Source organism: Anguilla rostrata, chromosome 13, assembly GCF_018555375.3.
Source record: "Anguilla rostrata isolate EN2019 chromosome 13, ASM1855537v3, whole genome shotgun sequence".
Lineage (NCBI taxonomy): Eukaryota > Metazoa > Chordata > Actinopteri > Anguilliformes > Anguillidae > Anguilla > Anguilla rostrata.
This window is the reverse complement of record NC_057945.1, coordinates 8,977,943-8,990,611: the sequence shown is the minus strand read 5'-3', so window position 1 is coordinate 8,990,611 and position 12,669 is coordinate 8,977,943. Positions and strand designations below refer to the sequence as shown.

The 12,669-nt window shown below is 49.8% G+C and overlaps 1 protein-coding gene across 2 annotated transcripts in view; it reads right to left on the bottom strand.

Annotated features, from left to right (window-relative positions):
- Positions 1-1,022: 1,022 nt before the first annotated feature.
- The window catches only part of znfx1 (zinc finger, NFX1-type containing 1), a 29,626-nt gene continuing 17,979 nt past the window's right edge, over positions 1,023-12,669 (bottom strand). Inside the window, exons 11-16 of one of the 2 annotated variants that reach the window (XR_010325156.1) lie at positions 11,730-11,869; positions 10,491-10,791; positions 9,730-9,840; positions 9,052-9,147; positions 6,299-8,828; positions 1,023-5,495 (exon numbers count right to left, since the gene is read on the bottom strand). Coding sequence is in view for 1 of the 2 variants with exons in the window: in XM_064306677.1 (XP_064162747.1) it covers positions 6,372-8,828; positions 9,052-9,147; positions 9,730-9,840; positions 10,491-10,791; positions 11,730-11,869 (3,105 nt within the window). In the remaining variant the exon portion in view is untranslated. The other variant, XM_064306677.1, reaches the window with a different exon arrangement.

The following is a 12,669-nucleotide window of genomic DNA, read 5'->3' as shown; positions in this document are numbered from 1 at the left end:
TTAGGATCCAGACCCTACTGCAACAACCAATCACTGCTTATATTCCAGTCCCTCCTGTAACAACAAATCACTGCTTATGTAAGAGGCCCAGTATTCCAGTAGAGATGTAGGCTAATGTTTCCTTGACTCAGTGTTGCCAGACGGCCTATTTTCGGCTGGAATGTTCAGTTTTAAGATGCTTAAGATGCTTAATCACTTCAAGCTTAGTAAAAGGAGACTTAGGGGTGATTTGATTGAGGCTTATAAATTCATAAAGGGGATCAACAAAGAGATTCTTCAGGTTGAGTTCTGTTAGTGGAACGAGGGGACATAAATAGAAATGAGCAAAAGGTAAATTCCGTAGAGACATTGGGAAGAATCTTTTCACACAGAGAGTAGTCAATGTGTGGAACAGCCTGCCAGGTCATGTAGTAGAGGCAGAAACTCTGGGGATACAGTGATAGATACTATCTAGTCTGTAGGTAATCAGAGCACTAGGTACAGTTTAGTCAGGAAAATGGTGAAAATTGTTGGGCTGAATGGCCTGTTCTTGTCATTTTGTTATGTTAGGCTATGTTATGTTATGTTATGTTTTTAAATTATTTGTAATTGTCTGGTTTGTGGTTCCAAACGGACAATTTAATGTTCAGTCTGAGTAATTGATAGAAGAAAGTTACCAGTAGTTTCTAATGAATTTGAAGGACATTTTATGTATTTTCAAAAGTTTAGATGTTTACAAAAACAACCTGTTGGCCTTACATTGACAAATATGGAGCTAAGAGGAGATAGGGTTTCTCCTAACAAATACCTAAAACTCTGGATGACAGAGGGATACCCTACATACCCTACATAAAAGCTTATATATCTTTTTGAATAGGTCTGAAGTGAAATTACTTATTCAGAGATAGGTATTCAATAGCTTCGACTGCCCAGGAGGTTCTCTTTCCTGAGTTTAATCTGGTTTTTCTTGGGAACACACGCTTTTCATTTTCTTTTTGTTCTGCTGACATAAAACATATCTCAAACTTATCTACAGACACAGCAGATCATGAACTGCTTATTTGAAGTCCTGCCACAGCATTGCTCTTGGGTTCAGATCAGGACTTTGACTTGGCCACTACAAAGCTTTAAATGCGTTTCTTTTCAGCCATTCAGATGTGGATCTGCTTTTGGGTTTTGGATCATTGTCTTGAATAACCCAATTACGCTTCAGCTTTAGCTCACGGACAGATGACCAGACACTCTTAACAATTTTCTAGTACAGAGCAGAATTCATTGTTAATTGAATACTGGCAAGTCTCCAGGTCCTGAGGCAGTGAAGCGTCCCCACACCACCACACTACCTCCACCATGTTTGTTGGTATTATATTCTTGCTGTGAAATGCTGCATTTGCTTTTCACCAGACATAATGGGACCTATGTCATCCAAAAACTTTCACTTTCTTCAGTCCACAGAACATTTTTCCAAAAGGCTGGGGGATCATCCAGGTGCTTTTTTGCAAACGCGAGACGAGCATTGATGTGTCTCTTGGTTAGCAGCGGTTTCCGCCTTGCTATTCTCCCTTGAATCCCATTTTTGCCCAGTCTCTCTCTTATCGTGGAGTCATGTGCAGTGACCGTAGCTGAGGTTAGAGAGACCTGAAGTTCTTCACATGTTCTTCTGGGATCTTTTGGGACTTCCTGGATAGAGTTCTCAACAGGCCTAAGAATTTTAAGCTCTAGCTTGGCCCCGCCAGAAATCACATGTATTTTACTAAGCCCGAGCCGACCCGACCCAACCCGACCAAAAAAAAGAACGCACACAGCTCAACAAGGAGACAAGAGAGCAGGAACATCACAAGACTCAAGGATGCCCTCAGTAAAACAAAATGCTATATATTAAAACATCCACATGACCTAATGTTAATTATGTCATCCTTTGTTTGTTCTGAGCTTAACCTGCATTGCTTCAGTATATAACCCACTGTGTAAATGGATGCAATGTAAATGCGATGTAAAAATTGTTGTCACATGCCAAGCATGACACCCCTGGGAGGGAGATGAGGCAGTGCCAGGCAACACCGTTGTCTGTCGCATGGAGAGAGAAAGAGATCGCACCCACACAAACATGAAATAAAATAAACACCATCTTCACCCTTCCCCCTCACAGGTTCCAGGCAAAAACAATGAAAACAAAACAAACTAAAATAACAAAGAGAAAATAAAGTAAAACAGAACGACAACTATTTCAGTTTGCCGCTCTTCTGACTTTTCAGTGGCGGTTAACTTTTCCCTGTCTTGTTAAAAGAAACAAAACTGAAATGAAACGCAACTCAAATAAAGAAACTCGCTCTCGGTGTTAGCTTCCGGTCTCAGCCCCAACCTGTGGAGAGCAGCACACCTTTAAGCACCGGGGCTGATTAGCTAACGCAGCCCAGGTGCATGTGCTCTCTCCACCAGCCGCCACAGCTGAGACTAATCCGCCTCTCTGGCAGACTAAATGTGGCATTCAGTTGTCTAAGTTGCTCTGGATTAGCATCTGCTAAATGCCTGTAATATTATGTGATACTTTAAATACAATCATACAACACTTTATTCAAAATAAATGGAACTAACAACCAGGTAACCTTCAAATTTTTGAGTCAACACACACATCTTTCCCTTTCTCTCCTGAGAGGGAATTTCATATAAATCTTGTCACGTCTTCTCCTGGCTTCGCTTTTGTTATTGAAAACTTACCGTTGATAGGATATCTATATATCGTAATCCGATCAATCAAGTTAGTGTTGTGCAGTGTCAAAAAGTGCTAAAGCTGTATATTCAGTGTATTGTTAGTTACAGCAAATGGGAAATTTTGGGTGATTAAAAACGCCTGACCTCCTGACCAAATCAATGAACATAAATTCTCGGCCCAAAGCTGACCCAACGGTTGGGTCGCGTTCGGGTTCTGACAGGCTCGGGTCGTCTTTGAAAACTCCATTCCTGGATGAGTTGTCGCTGTACCCTTGGAGAAATTTCGGCAGGCCGGCCACTCCTGGGAAGATTCACCACAGTTCCAAGGATTCACTCGTTGGAGAAAAAGGCTCTCACTGTGGTTCACTGGAGTCCCAGATACTTAGACATGGCTTTGTAACCCTTTCCAGACTGATGTATTTCAACACCTTTTTTTCTCATCTGTGCTGGAATTTCCTCTGATGGTGACAAAGTGTGCTTGTAGAAACTTTGTGGTGACTACTTTACTCTGATGGTAAGGTTCAGTTTGAGTAAGGTTAAGAGTCAACAGAGCTCGCTGCAATTAAGCCTGACTGTGTTCAATTAGCTGAATCTAATTATGAATTTAATTAAGTTAATTGGTTGATTGAGTAACTGAGGTGGCAATTACTTTTTCACATGGGTGATATGGGTGTGATAACCTTTTTCATTAAATGAAATAATTTTTAAAAATGTGTTTTGTGTTTACTCAGTTTCATTTTATCTAATATTACATTTTGTCAAAATATCTGAAGCCATACAGTTCGACAAATATGCAATAATAAAGGAAATCAGGAAGGGGCCAACCAGATCAGTCATGAAACTCTATTCTCAACCAAAGTGGTAAATCTCATCAGTACAATCAATAGTAAAAAATACCTGTATTTTAGTTGCCGCGTGTGCGTGTGTGCGCACACGTATTACAATTCACACTGACGTTTTCTTTCAGAAGCACCACAAAGAAATGAATGAGTGCTTAATAACTCAAAATAGGCATATGGTGTGTGTCACTCCATATGTCACAGTAAGGTCACTTGCTGCATCAGTGATGACATAAAACACCATATGCCTATTTACAACGTTCTCTGTAAATGTAGAGGAAATGTACATTTTCTCTGTCAGTAAGGGAAGCGATATTTAAAATGTAAACGGAATGTTTAAAGAGTACTTCAGATTTAGATAAAAATCCTGCTGAGCTCGAATGTCAAGCCAGCCATCACTCCGAGAGGCTAAAGCAGAAGCCCCGGGCAGCAACATCATCACAACATCAGCACGGCGAGGCTAGTATCGCTGAGCGCTAACTTAATTTTTTCATTTTCTTCATTTTTTTTTTGATGCTTCGTCAGCATTTACTTTCTGATAAACCAACCGCATCTTCCTTTATATCTGTCATCCCAATACGAGGTACTGTTCGCTAAAGGCCCCAGATAGCAGAAGACGGGGAGTCACCCTCAAGTTGTGCTTGCTGTGTCAGCCTTCGCTAATGCTATAAGATTCCATAGGATTCGTGTCTGAAATTAGATATTGGGCTCAAAATTGCTCGCCAAATCTGATTTCTGCAGACATAACAATGTGTTTCGCACTTGCAAAGGCATTTTCAGATGTTTGCATTTCAGCAGCTGTAGGTCTCTGAATTTAGTCGTGCAGGATCCCTGCTTCTCATGCGCTAGCTCTCCCTGATATTAGCAACCTCTGTCTGGTGCCTCAGTACTTCTTTGCAGAGCAGTTTGCTCTTGTTAATATCTTTGCTTTGTTGAATGGTAAGTGGTTTTTTGATATTTTACAGTGGATGCAGAGGTCGATCTTTCACCATGGAGCTAATTCTGGAAGCGCTGTTGCTAAACCACTCCTCGCCTGTACATTAACCATGGTGATGAAAATGAGTGTTTCTGGCTTTTAATGCCTGTACCTTTTGGCTTTTGAAACACTGTTCCACCGTACGACTGCGCCGACCTTATTGGTACAAATAAAAAAGAATAGTGCTTCTCTGTTCAGAGTCGCATGGTACCAGTGGTGGAAAAGAGGGGGAATCTTTTAAAAGGTGCGCCGTTGACAGATGACATAGTGGGCTTTCTTGCGATCTCACCATTTCTCTCTGCAGCGCCCCCCCCACCCACCCACCAAAAAAGAAAAAAAAAAACTCCAAAAACAGCAAAAAATCTTTACTACCCGCTCCGCGTTATCCGCGTACATTTAGTCGGTTTTCCCCGTGATCATCACACAAAAGGGATTCGTTTATTTTTTCTGCAGAGAGCGGTTTGCACTGTAGCTCTAGCCAGTGACAGGGCTGCATTTATCACCCTAGCCGACACGCTCAGCTGCAAAGTGCCTCCAGTGTTAGCAGGAGGCCATCCTTGAATTCATTTTCTTTGGAGACAAAATGTAGTCGCTTTGATTAGTACTATGTTTCACTGACAAAAACACGTTGTCTGTTGAGAGTTCTGGCAGTACTACATTAGCCACCATCTGCGTTCAGTACAGAGTGAGCTTTCTGATCTTGTTCCGCCGGTTTGTAAAACAGGTGCTCCTAAAATGTTTCCTTCAGTAACTCAAGACACCCTATTAAAAGCAGAAATCGAAACTATTTTTGTGCCCCTTGCACATTTAATGTAGGTCTCTATTGCACAGCCGATCTACAAAATATATCCATGGTAACTTGGTGTGTGTGAGTTAGTCTTTTTTTTCTTTTTAGAGGTCTTGTGTTTCGGTCCAACGCCAGTTTTTTTCCATCCACAATGTGCTGCTGCTGCCACCTCATGTTTTCAAAGAGGAATTACACACAAGAGCTGACGAGGAAAATAAAAGCATTTTATTAGCAAAGTGCACCGTTCTCTTGCCATCCTTAGTCACAAGGCCTCGCTGCTCTGAATGATCTACAGACGATGTGTGAAACTGTCATCATTATTTTCAGACACTGTGATTGGATATTCAGAAAAGTCAAATGGGTTCAAGTATTAAGGTTAAGTACATCAACAGAAAATCTTTCCATGCAAGGAATTCAGGTTTTCTTCTTACACTAAGATGTAAACAGCACTTAAAAGCTTTTAAAATGTTACTGCATATTAGTTTACATTAAATCTTTTTTGTTTTGTTTATAAAATACATCTAATTAAATGTTCACCAGTGATTCACAAATAATAACTGTAATTATATTCCAGTAAAAGATTTTTTTTAAGGCACAACTCCATTAAATAATAGCATAAAATAAGTCTAGCTCCAGTGTGTCGGTGTCCTTTGTTAAATCCTGAGGTTTATTTAATCAAAATAGTTCATATACGATGTTGCAGTTCATTAGAAAGCATCGGAAAAAAACACACAAATATTCATTTGGAGGTAATCAGATGAATCATTATGCGACACCATTTGCTATATGGTGATATATTGGATATAAATGTCCTGTGGTATGAAACCTTCGGAGGTCTCTCTAGACATACTGCTTTTAGAAGCAAATTCAAAAGAAGAATTGCACAAAAAAAAGCAATGAGATCGTAAATTCCGGACAGAACAGGATAAGAAAAAAAGCTTTTGTTTGCGGGCAAACAACGAGCCGAGATGGGACTCAATCAGCCTGTTCTGACTATTGACTTACTTCCTCGCTTTGGTAATCGTTTCATTGTTTTCTCGACTGCGATGCGAAGGTTTTCACCCGAGTCGGCGGAGGCTCACAGCCGCAGGCGGTCGAGGTCAAAGTTCAGCATGTTGGCGGCCTCGGACCAGGCGGCGTGCTGGGCGCCGTCCATCTCCGTCGCCACCTGGTTGCCGGTCTCCAGGGCGTGGTTGGCCCCGCCGATGGCCAGGCTGCACTCGGGGCACTTCCCACGCTCCATGGCGCCCCCGCAGTCCCCGATGGCGTAGACGTGCCCGTTGGGGCACTTGTACCAGTGCCCCCTGGGCAGGCCGATGGCGCTCACGATCATGACGCGCTCCTTCTCCGTCACGCCCAGCCCGCCGCACGGCAGCTTCTCGGCGAGCTCCTTCAGCGCCGCCCTGGCCTCCCGCTCGTCGTCCTGGGTGAAGGGGGCGGTGCCCTCCAGCGTGGCCCGGAGGGCCGCCACCTCGGGCCGAGCGCGGGCCTCCTGGCCGGCCCGCTTGCAGAGCGCGTTGAGGCGCGCCAGGCAGCCCAGCCTCGCCGCCTCGGCCTGCAGGTCGGCCGCCTGCTGCTCGGAGAAGCGCGTCTGCGGGTGCGTCAGCCAGCGCCGGAGGTCGTCGGCCCGCTCCGCGAAGCGCCGCCGGTCCTCCTCGGACATGTCCGCCGCCGCGCCCATCCGCTCCCCGAGGTCGTCCAGGAAGGCCGCCCGGTTCTCCAGCACCCACAGGTCGCGGAGGCCGAGCTCCGGCTCCATCAGCCGCTCCTGCAGCTTGGCGTGCTCCAAGGGGAGGTGCCGGCGCAGGTGGGCCTTCCCCCGCAGGAGCTCCAGCAGCTCCCGCCGCCTCCTCTCCACCTGGGCCGGGGAGCCGTTGACCTTGGCCTTGACCGCCTCGATCTCGGCCAGGCAGCGGTTGACGTGGGCCCCGTAGCGGAGGTTCCGCCGGACGGGGGTGCGGCAGCGCGGGCACTCCTTCAGCCGGACGGCCGCCGGCTCGTCCCCGCCCCCGTCCCCGTCCCCGCCCCCGTCCACCGCCGCACCCATGTAGTGGTCCATGGCGGTGGACTCGAAGATGTGCCCGCAGTCCTCCAGCTGGATGAAGAAGGCCAGCGGGTCGTCCTCCTGGCCGAAGAAGATCTCGGTGACCTGGTCGCGGTGGCAGACGCGGCAGCGGTCGGGGCAGGGCTCGCCGCAGAGCCCGATGCAGGGGTGCCCGCAGGGCAGGGCCTTGTCGCAGCGCCTGTTGCAGGGCGGGCGGTCGCAGGGCTCGTGGCAGAGGCGGCCGCAGCGGTGGTGCGGGCAGCGCCAGGCGCAGGGCTCGGCGCAGGGGGCGCACGGCTGCCCGCAGGAGCGGCGGCAGGCGCTGTGCACGCAGCGGTTCTGGCACGGCCGGCGGCACGGCGGGCACTCGGCGGTGCAGGGCTCGGCGCACGGGTGCGAGCAGACCAGCGGGCGCCCGCACGGCCGCCCGCACGGCCGGTGGAAGAGGCCCCCGTGGCACTCGTGGCAGGTGCCGCGGCACGGGTGCCCGCACGCCAGCGTGGCGCCGCAGGGCGTCCGGCAGGGGGGCTCGCCGGCGGGCGAGCGGCTGTAGTGGCAGGCGTCCTCCTGCCGGTGCCCGCAGCGCAGTTGCCGGGAGACGGGCACCGCGCAGCGGGCGGTGCAGGGCTCCCCGCACACCCTGTCGCAGGGGTGCCCGCACCTCAGCACCTTCTCGCAGGGCACCTGGCACACGAAGTCCAGCGGGTCCTTGTAGCAGGGCACCATCTGCCTGTGCCCGCACCCGGGCACCACCTTCTCCACCCGCACGCGGCAGTCGTCGCACTGTTGGTAGCACAGATCCGGGCAGCGGTGGCCCAGCTCGCACAGCACTTTCCCGCAGGGCTTGGCGCACTCGAACTTCTTGTGGTCGGCGTCGTAGGGGTGGCAGGCGCGGGTGCAGACGTGGCCGCAGTCCAGCCGGAACTCGCAAGGGAGCGAGCAGCCCCCCTCGGGCGCCTGGCGGAAGTCCTCGGCGCGCGACACCAGGGCCCGGGTGCCCGGGTGGTTCTGGCAGCGCAGGGCGAGGGCGGGCCCCGCCTGGCCCTTCTCCCGCAGCGTGTGGAGGATGGCGCTCCAAAGCTTCACCCTGCCCAGCATCTCCAGGTTCCCCACGCAGTACAGGCCCTTCTTGGCCCGGGACAGGGCCACGCACACGCGGTTGGCGATCTGGAGGAAGCCCACCCGCCCCTCCCGGTTGCTGCGGACCAGGGAGAGGAGGATGATGTCGTTCTCCTCGCCCTGGTACTTGTCCACCACGTGAACTTTGACCCCGGCGAACTGCGCAGCCGGGAGGAGCTTGCGCAGGCAGTGCAGCTGGCCGGTGTAGGTGGTCAGGATGGTGATCTGGGACGGCTGGTAGTCCTGGCACAGGAGGTAGCGGCACAGGGCCACCAGGAACAGGGCCTCGTGCCGGTTCTGGTGGCTCCGCCCATCCTGGATCTCCTCCTCGGGATACTGGTGCTCCACAAAGTACAGGTTGGTCGCCACCCCCTGCCAGGGAAGAGGAGAGACAGGGACAACAAGAACTTAGCTTCCTTTACTTTCATACGTTTTCATGTTTTTCTCATATGGATTTTTTTTTCTCCGGCGTTCTGCTTGAATTAACAAAATGATGTCTCCTTCAAAGTGCAGTCTGCCAGAAAATTCACATTAAAAGTACCCAAATCGATAGAAAAAAGAAACGCAGAAAATAAGAGCGCGTGCACCGGCTGACCTTGATGTTTTCGTACTCCAGAACAGACGGGTGGTTCTCCAGCTCGGAGTAGATGTGCGGCGTCAGGAGACGGGCGATTTCTGGCCGCATCCGGTGCTGCGGGAGTCAGGCAGAGAGAGTGAGTGAGAGAGAGAGAGAGAGAGAGAGAGAGAGAGAGAGGGAGGGAGAGAGAGAGGGAGAGAGGGAGAGAGAGAGAGAGAGAGAGGGAGGGAGGGAGAGAGAGAGACAGACAGACACAGACAGACAGAGACAGAGAGATAGATAGAGGGAGATAAGACGGAGAGAGAAAGAGAGATAGACAGAGGAGAGAAACAGACAGAGATAGAGATAGGTGGAGAGGGACAGACAGTCAAAGAGACAGAGAGAGAGACAGACAGAGATATAAAAAGACAGTCAGAGATAGAGAGGACGAGAGATGGACAGAGAGAGAGAGAGACAGACAGACAGAAATAGAGAGATAGATAGAGAGAGACAGACAGACAGAGATAGAGAGAGATGGACAGAGAGAGGGAGAGAGAGCGACAGAGGAAACAGACTGTGAAAAGGATCAGCGCTCAGGAGTAAGGGCAGAGCCGCGGCAGTGAGAACGGAGAGACGAAGCAGGCGGGAGGGAGGCGTGCCCCTAGCCGGAGTCGCCGAGGCTGGCCAATGGCACTGACTCTCGACGCGCGCGCTCACCTGGTAGTTGAGCCTGACGAAGGGGAAATCGAGCGTGACCAGCCTCTCGAACAGGGACACCTCCAGGTTGAAGTTCTTAGCCAGCTCGTACACTGTGGCGCTGGGACGCAGCTGCGGACACACGATGGCAGGGGTCAGCAGTCAAAGGCAAGAGGTCAGAGTGTGGGTGTGATGCGGTGCGCACTGATTGGTGGATATTATTCTGACCGTTGGAAAGGGATATTCCAGTTTTTTTGGCCACACTCACACTGTAACCGTCTAGTTTTGAGGAAAAATCCACTCTCTCGCAATGCCACATTATGATTAAAAAAACACTCTTTATCTGGCTAATACTTTTTTTTTGTCATTTATTTTTTATTGACTGGCTAATACTTTCACAGATAAATTAGCAAAGTCTTTGGCTTTCATTCTTCTGTACAACACCAACAAATCTCTTATAAATACAATACATCTGCAAGCAAACATTGCAGCGCAAGGAAATATCACAGTCTAATAACTGTAGTTTGATGCAGTAGACCATTTTCCGTTTTTAACATTCTTGACAATCTTTGCATACACAGAAACAAATTATTAATTGGATAAACCTATATTTTTTTGATTTTCTCAATTGAACTTAAACATTTTCAATCGAGAAACCCTAAAAAATACAGGTGTAACAAACTGAAGTAAAATTTTAGATTTATCCAAAGAAGCATCTTTTTCGGTGTAGATCCAAACACAAAGTTCTCTGACCAATAGCGAGGCACGTGGGCGGGGCCTACCTGCTGGTGATCCCCAATGAGGATGAGGTGCTGGCAGGCGCGGCTGAGGGTGGTGATGGTGTGCGCCTCCAGCACCTCGGCCGCCTCCTCCACGATGACGAGGCGGGGCCGGATCTCCTGCAGGGCCCGCCGGTACTTGGCGGCCCCGGTGGTCGTCATGCCGATCACCCGGGCGTCCCGCAGGACGCACAGGTGCTGCCGGAGCCGGATCTCGGCCAGCCGCTCGGCCGCGTCCTGGTAGGCCTGCTCCGACTGCAGCGCCTTCGCCCGCATGTCCGTCTGGTAGCGCCAGAGCCACAGCCTGCAGCGCGCCGAAAAAAGAAGCAGGGCACGCAGCCGTGACGACCACGTCGCTCGGTAACAGCAGTGTAGTGTGGTGTGTTCAGTAACAGCAGTGTAGTGCGGTGTGTTCAGTAACAGCAGTGTTGTGCGGTGTGTTCAGTAACAGCAGTGTAGTGTGAGAGTTCAGTAACAGCAGTGTAGTGTGACAGTGTTCAGTAACAGCAGTGTAGTGTGTGAGTGTTCCGTAACAGCAGCAGAGTAGTGTGTGAGTGTTCAGTAACAGCAGTGTTGTGCGGTGTGTTCAGTAACAGCAGTGTAGTGTGAGAGTGTTCAGTAACAGCAGTGTAGTGTGAGTGTTCAGTAACAGCAGTGTTGTGCGGTGTGTTCAGTAACAGCAGTGTTGTGCGGTGTGTTCAGTAACAGCAGTGTAGTGCGGTGTGTTCAGTAACAGAAGTGTAGTGTGAGAGTGTTCAGTAACAGCAGTGTAGTGCGGTGTGTTCAGTAACAGCAGTGTAGTGTGAGTGTTCAGTAACAGCAGTGTAGTGTGAGAGTGTTCAGTAACAGCAGTGTAGTGCGGTGTGTTCAGTAACAGCAGTGTAGTGCGAGTGTTCAGTAACAGCAGTGTAGTGTGTGAGTGTTCAGTAACAGCAGTGTTGTGCGCTGTGTTCAGTAAGAGCAGTGTAGTGTGTGTGTTCAGTAAGAGCAGTGTTGTGCGGTGTGTTCAGTAACAGCAGTGTAGTGTGGTGTGTTCAGTAACAGCAGTGTAGTGCGAGTGTTCAGTAACAGCAGTGTTGTGCGCTGTGTTCAGTAACAGCAGTGTAGTGTGGTGTGTTCAGTAACAGCAGGGTAGTGTGAGTGTTCAGTAACAGCAGTGTAGTGTGGTGTGTTCAGTAACAGCAGGGTAGTGTGAGTGTTCAGTAACAGCAGTGTAGTGTGAGTATTGACAGGGCGGAGTACCGGTAGAGTCTCCAGCGGTCGCGCAGCGGGAGCCTCCAGACGTCGTGCAGGGCGGCCTCCTCCTCCTCGCTCATGGCCGTGCTCTTAGCCAGCTCCCTGCGGATCCGCAGCTTCAGCTTCTTCCTCTGACCTTTCTGCATCTGCGCAGACACACGAGCGCACGAGCGCATCCATGAACACGCAAACCAAGGTACAAAGCACACACGTACCAACATGCATATAAGAACGTATGCTCCATGCACACACACAAATGTATGCATGCATGCCCCATATGCATACATACAGTATTGTACAAACACAAGTGACTGCGCACAAACCCACCCATTAGCACATGCATGCATGAACATAGACCCCGTGCACCAACACGCATAAACAGACTTTTTATAAAGACACAAAAGTAAAGCTCACTAACACCAAGGTCTGCTGTCAAGCGCACTCTCACAGGTGCGTACACACACACACACACACGTGCGCACGCACACACACACACACACACGTGCGCGCACACGCACACACACACACGCAAACACACAAACAGGCATGCATATGTACAGTATGCACCCCAGCTGCCTCCCCGCCATTCACCCACTGAAAACTGAGTAGCAGCTCCTGACCACCAGTGTGCAGTCAGTACAGTCTGCCCTCACTCTACCAGACTTGCACCGCAACACTCAGACACTCCTACTACAGTTCTAGCTCCCCCTACAGCTGCCCTTCTGTAAACACAATGTGCCGTACCATCATCTACAGCACAGCCAAGCCAAGAGGATCTGACTCAGTGAGATCTGTGTAATCCAGGCCTTTATGTTCTCCCTCGGACTGGTCTTACTTTGTGAAACTATGCGCTAAAATAATTCAGGAATGTCCCGTTGGGAGAGAGCTGCATAATATGACAGAACTAGGAGATAAAATGAGGGCGGGCCCAGGCGAACCGCGGGCC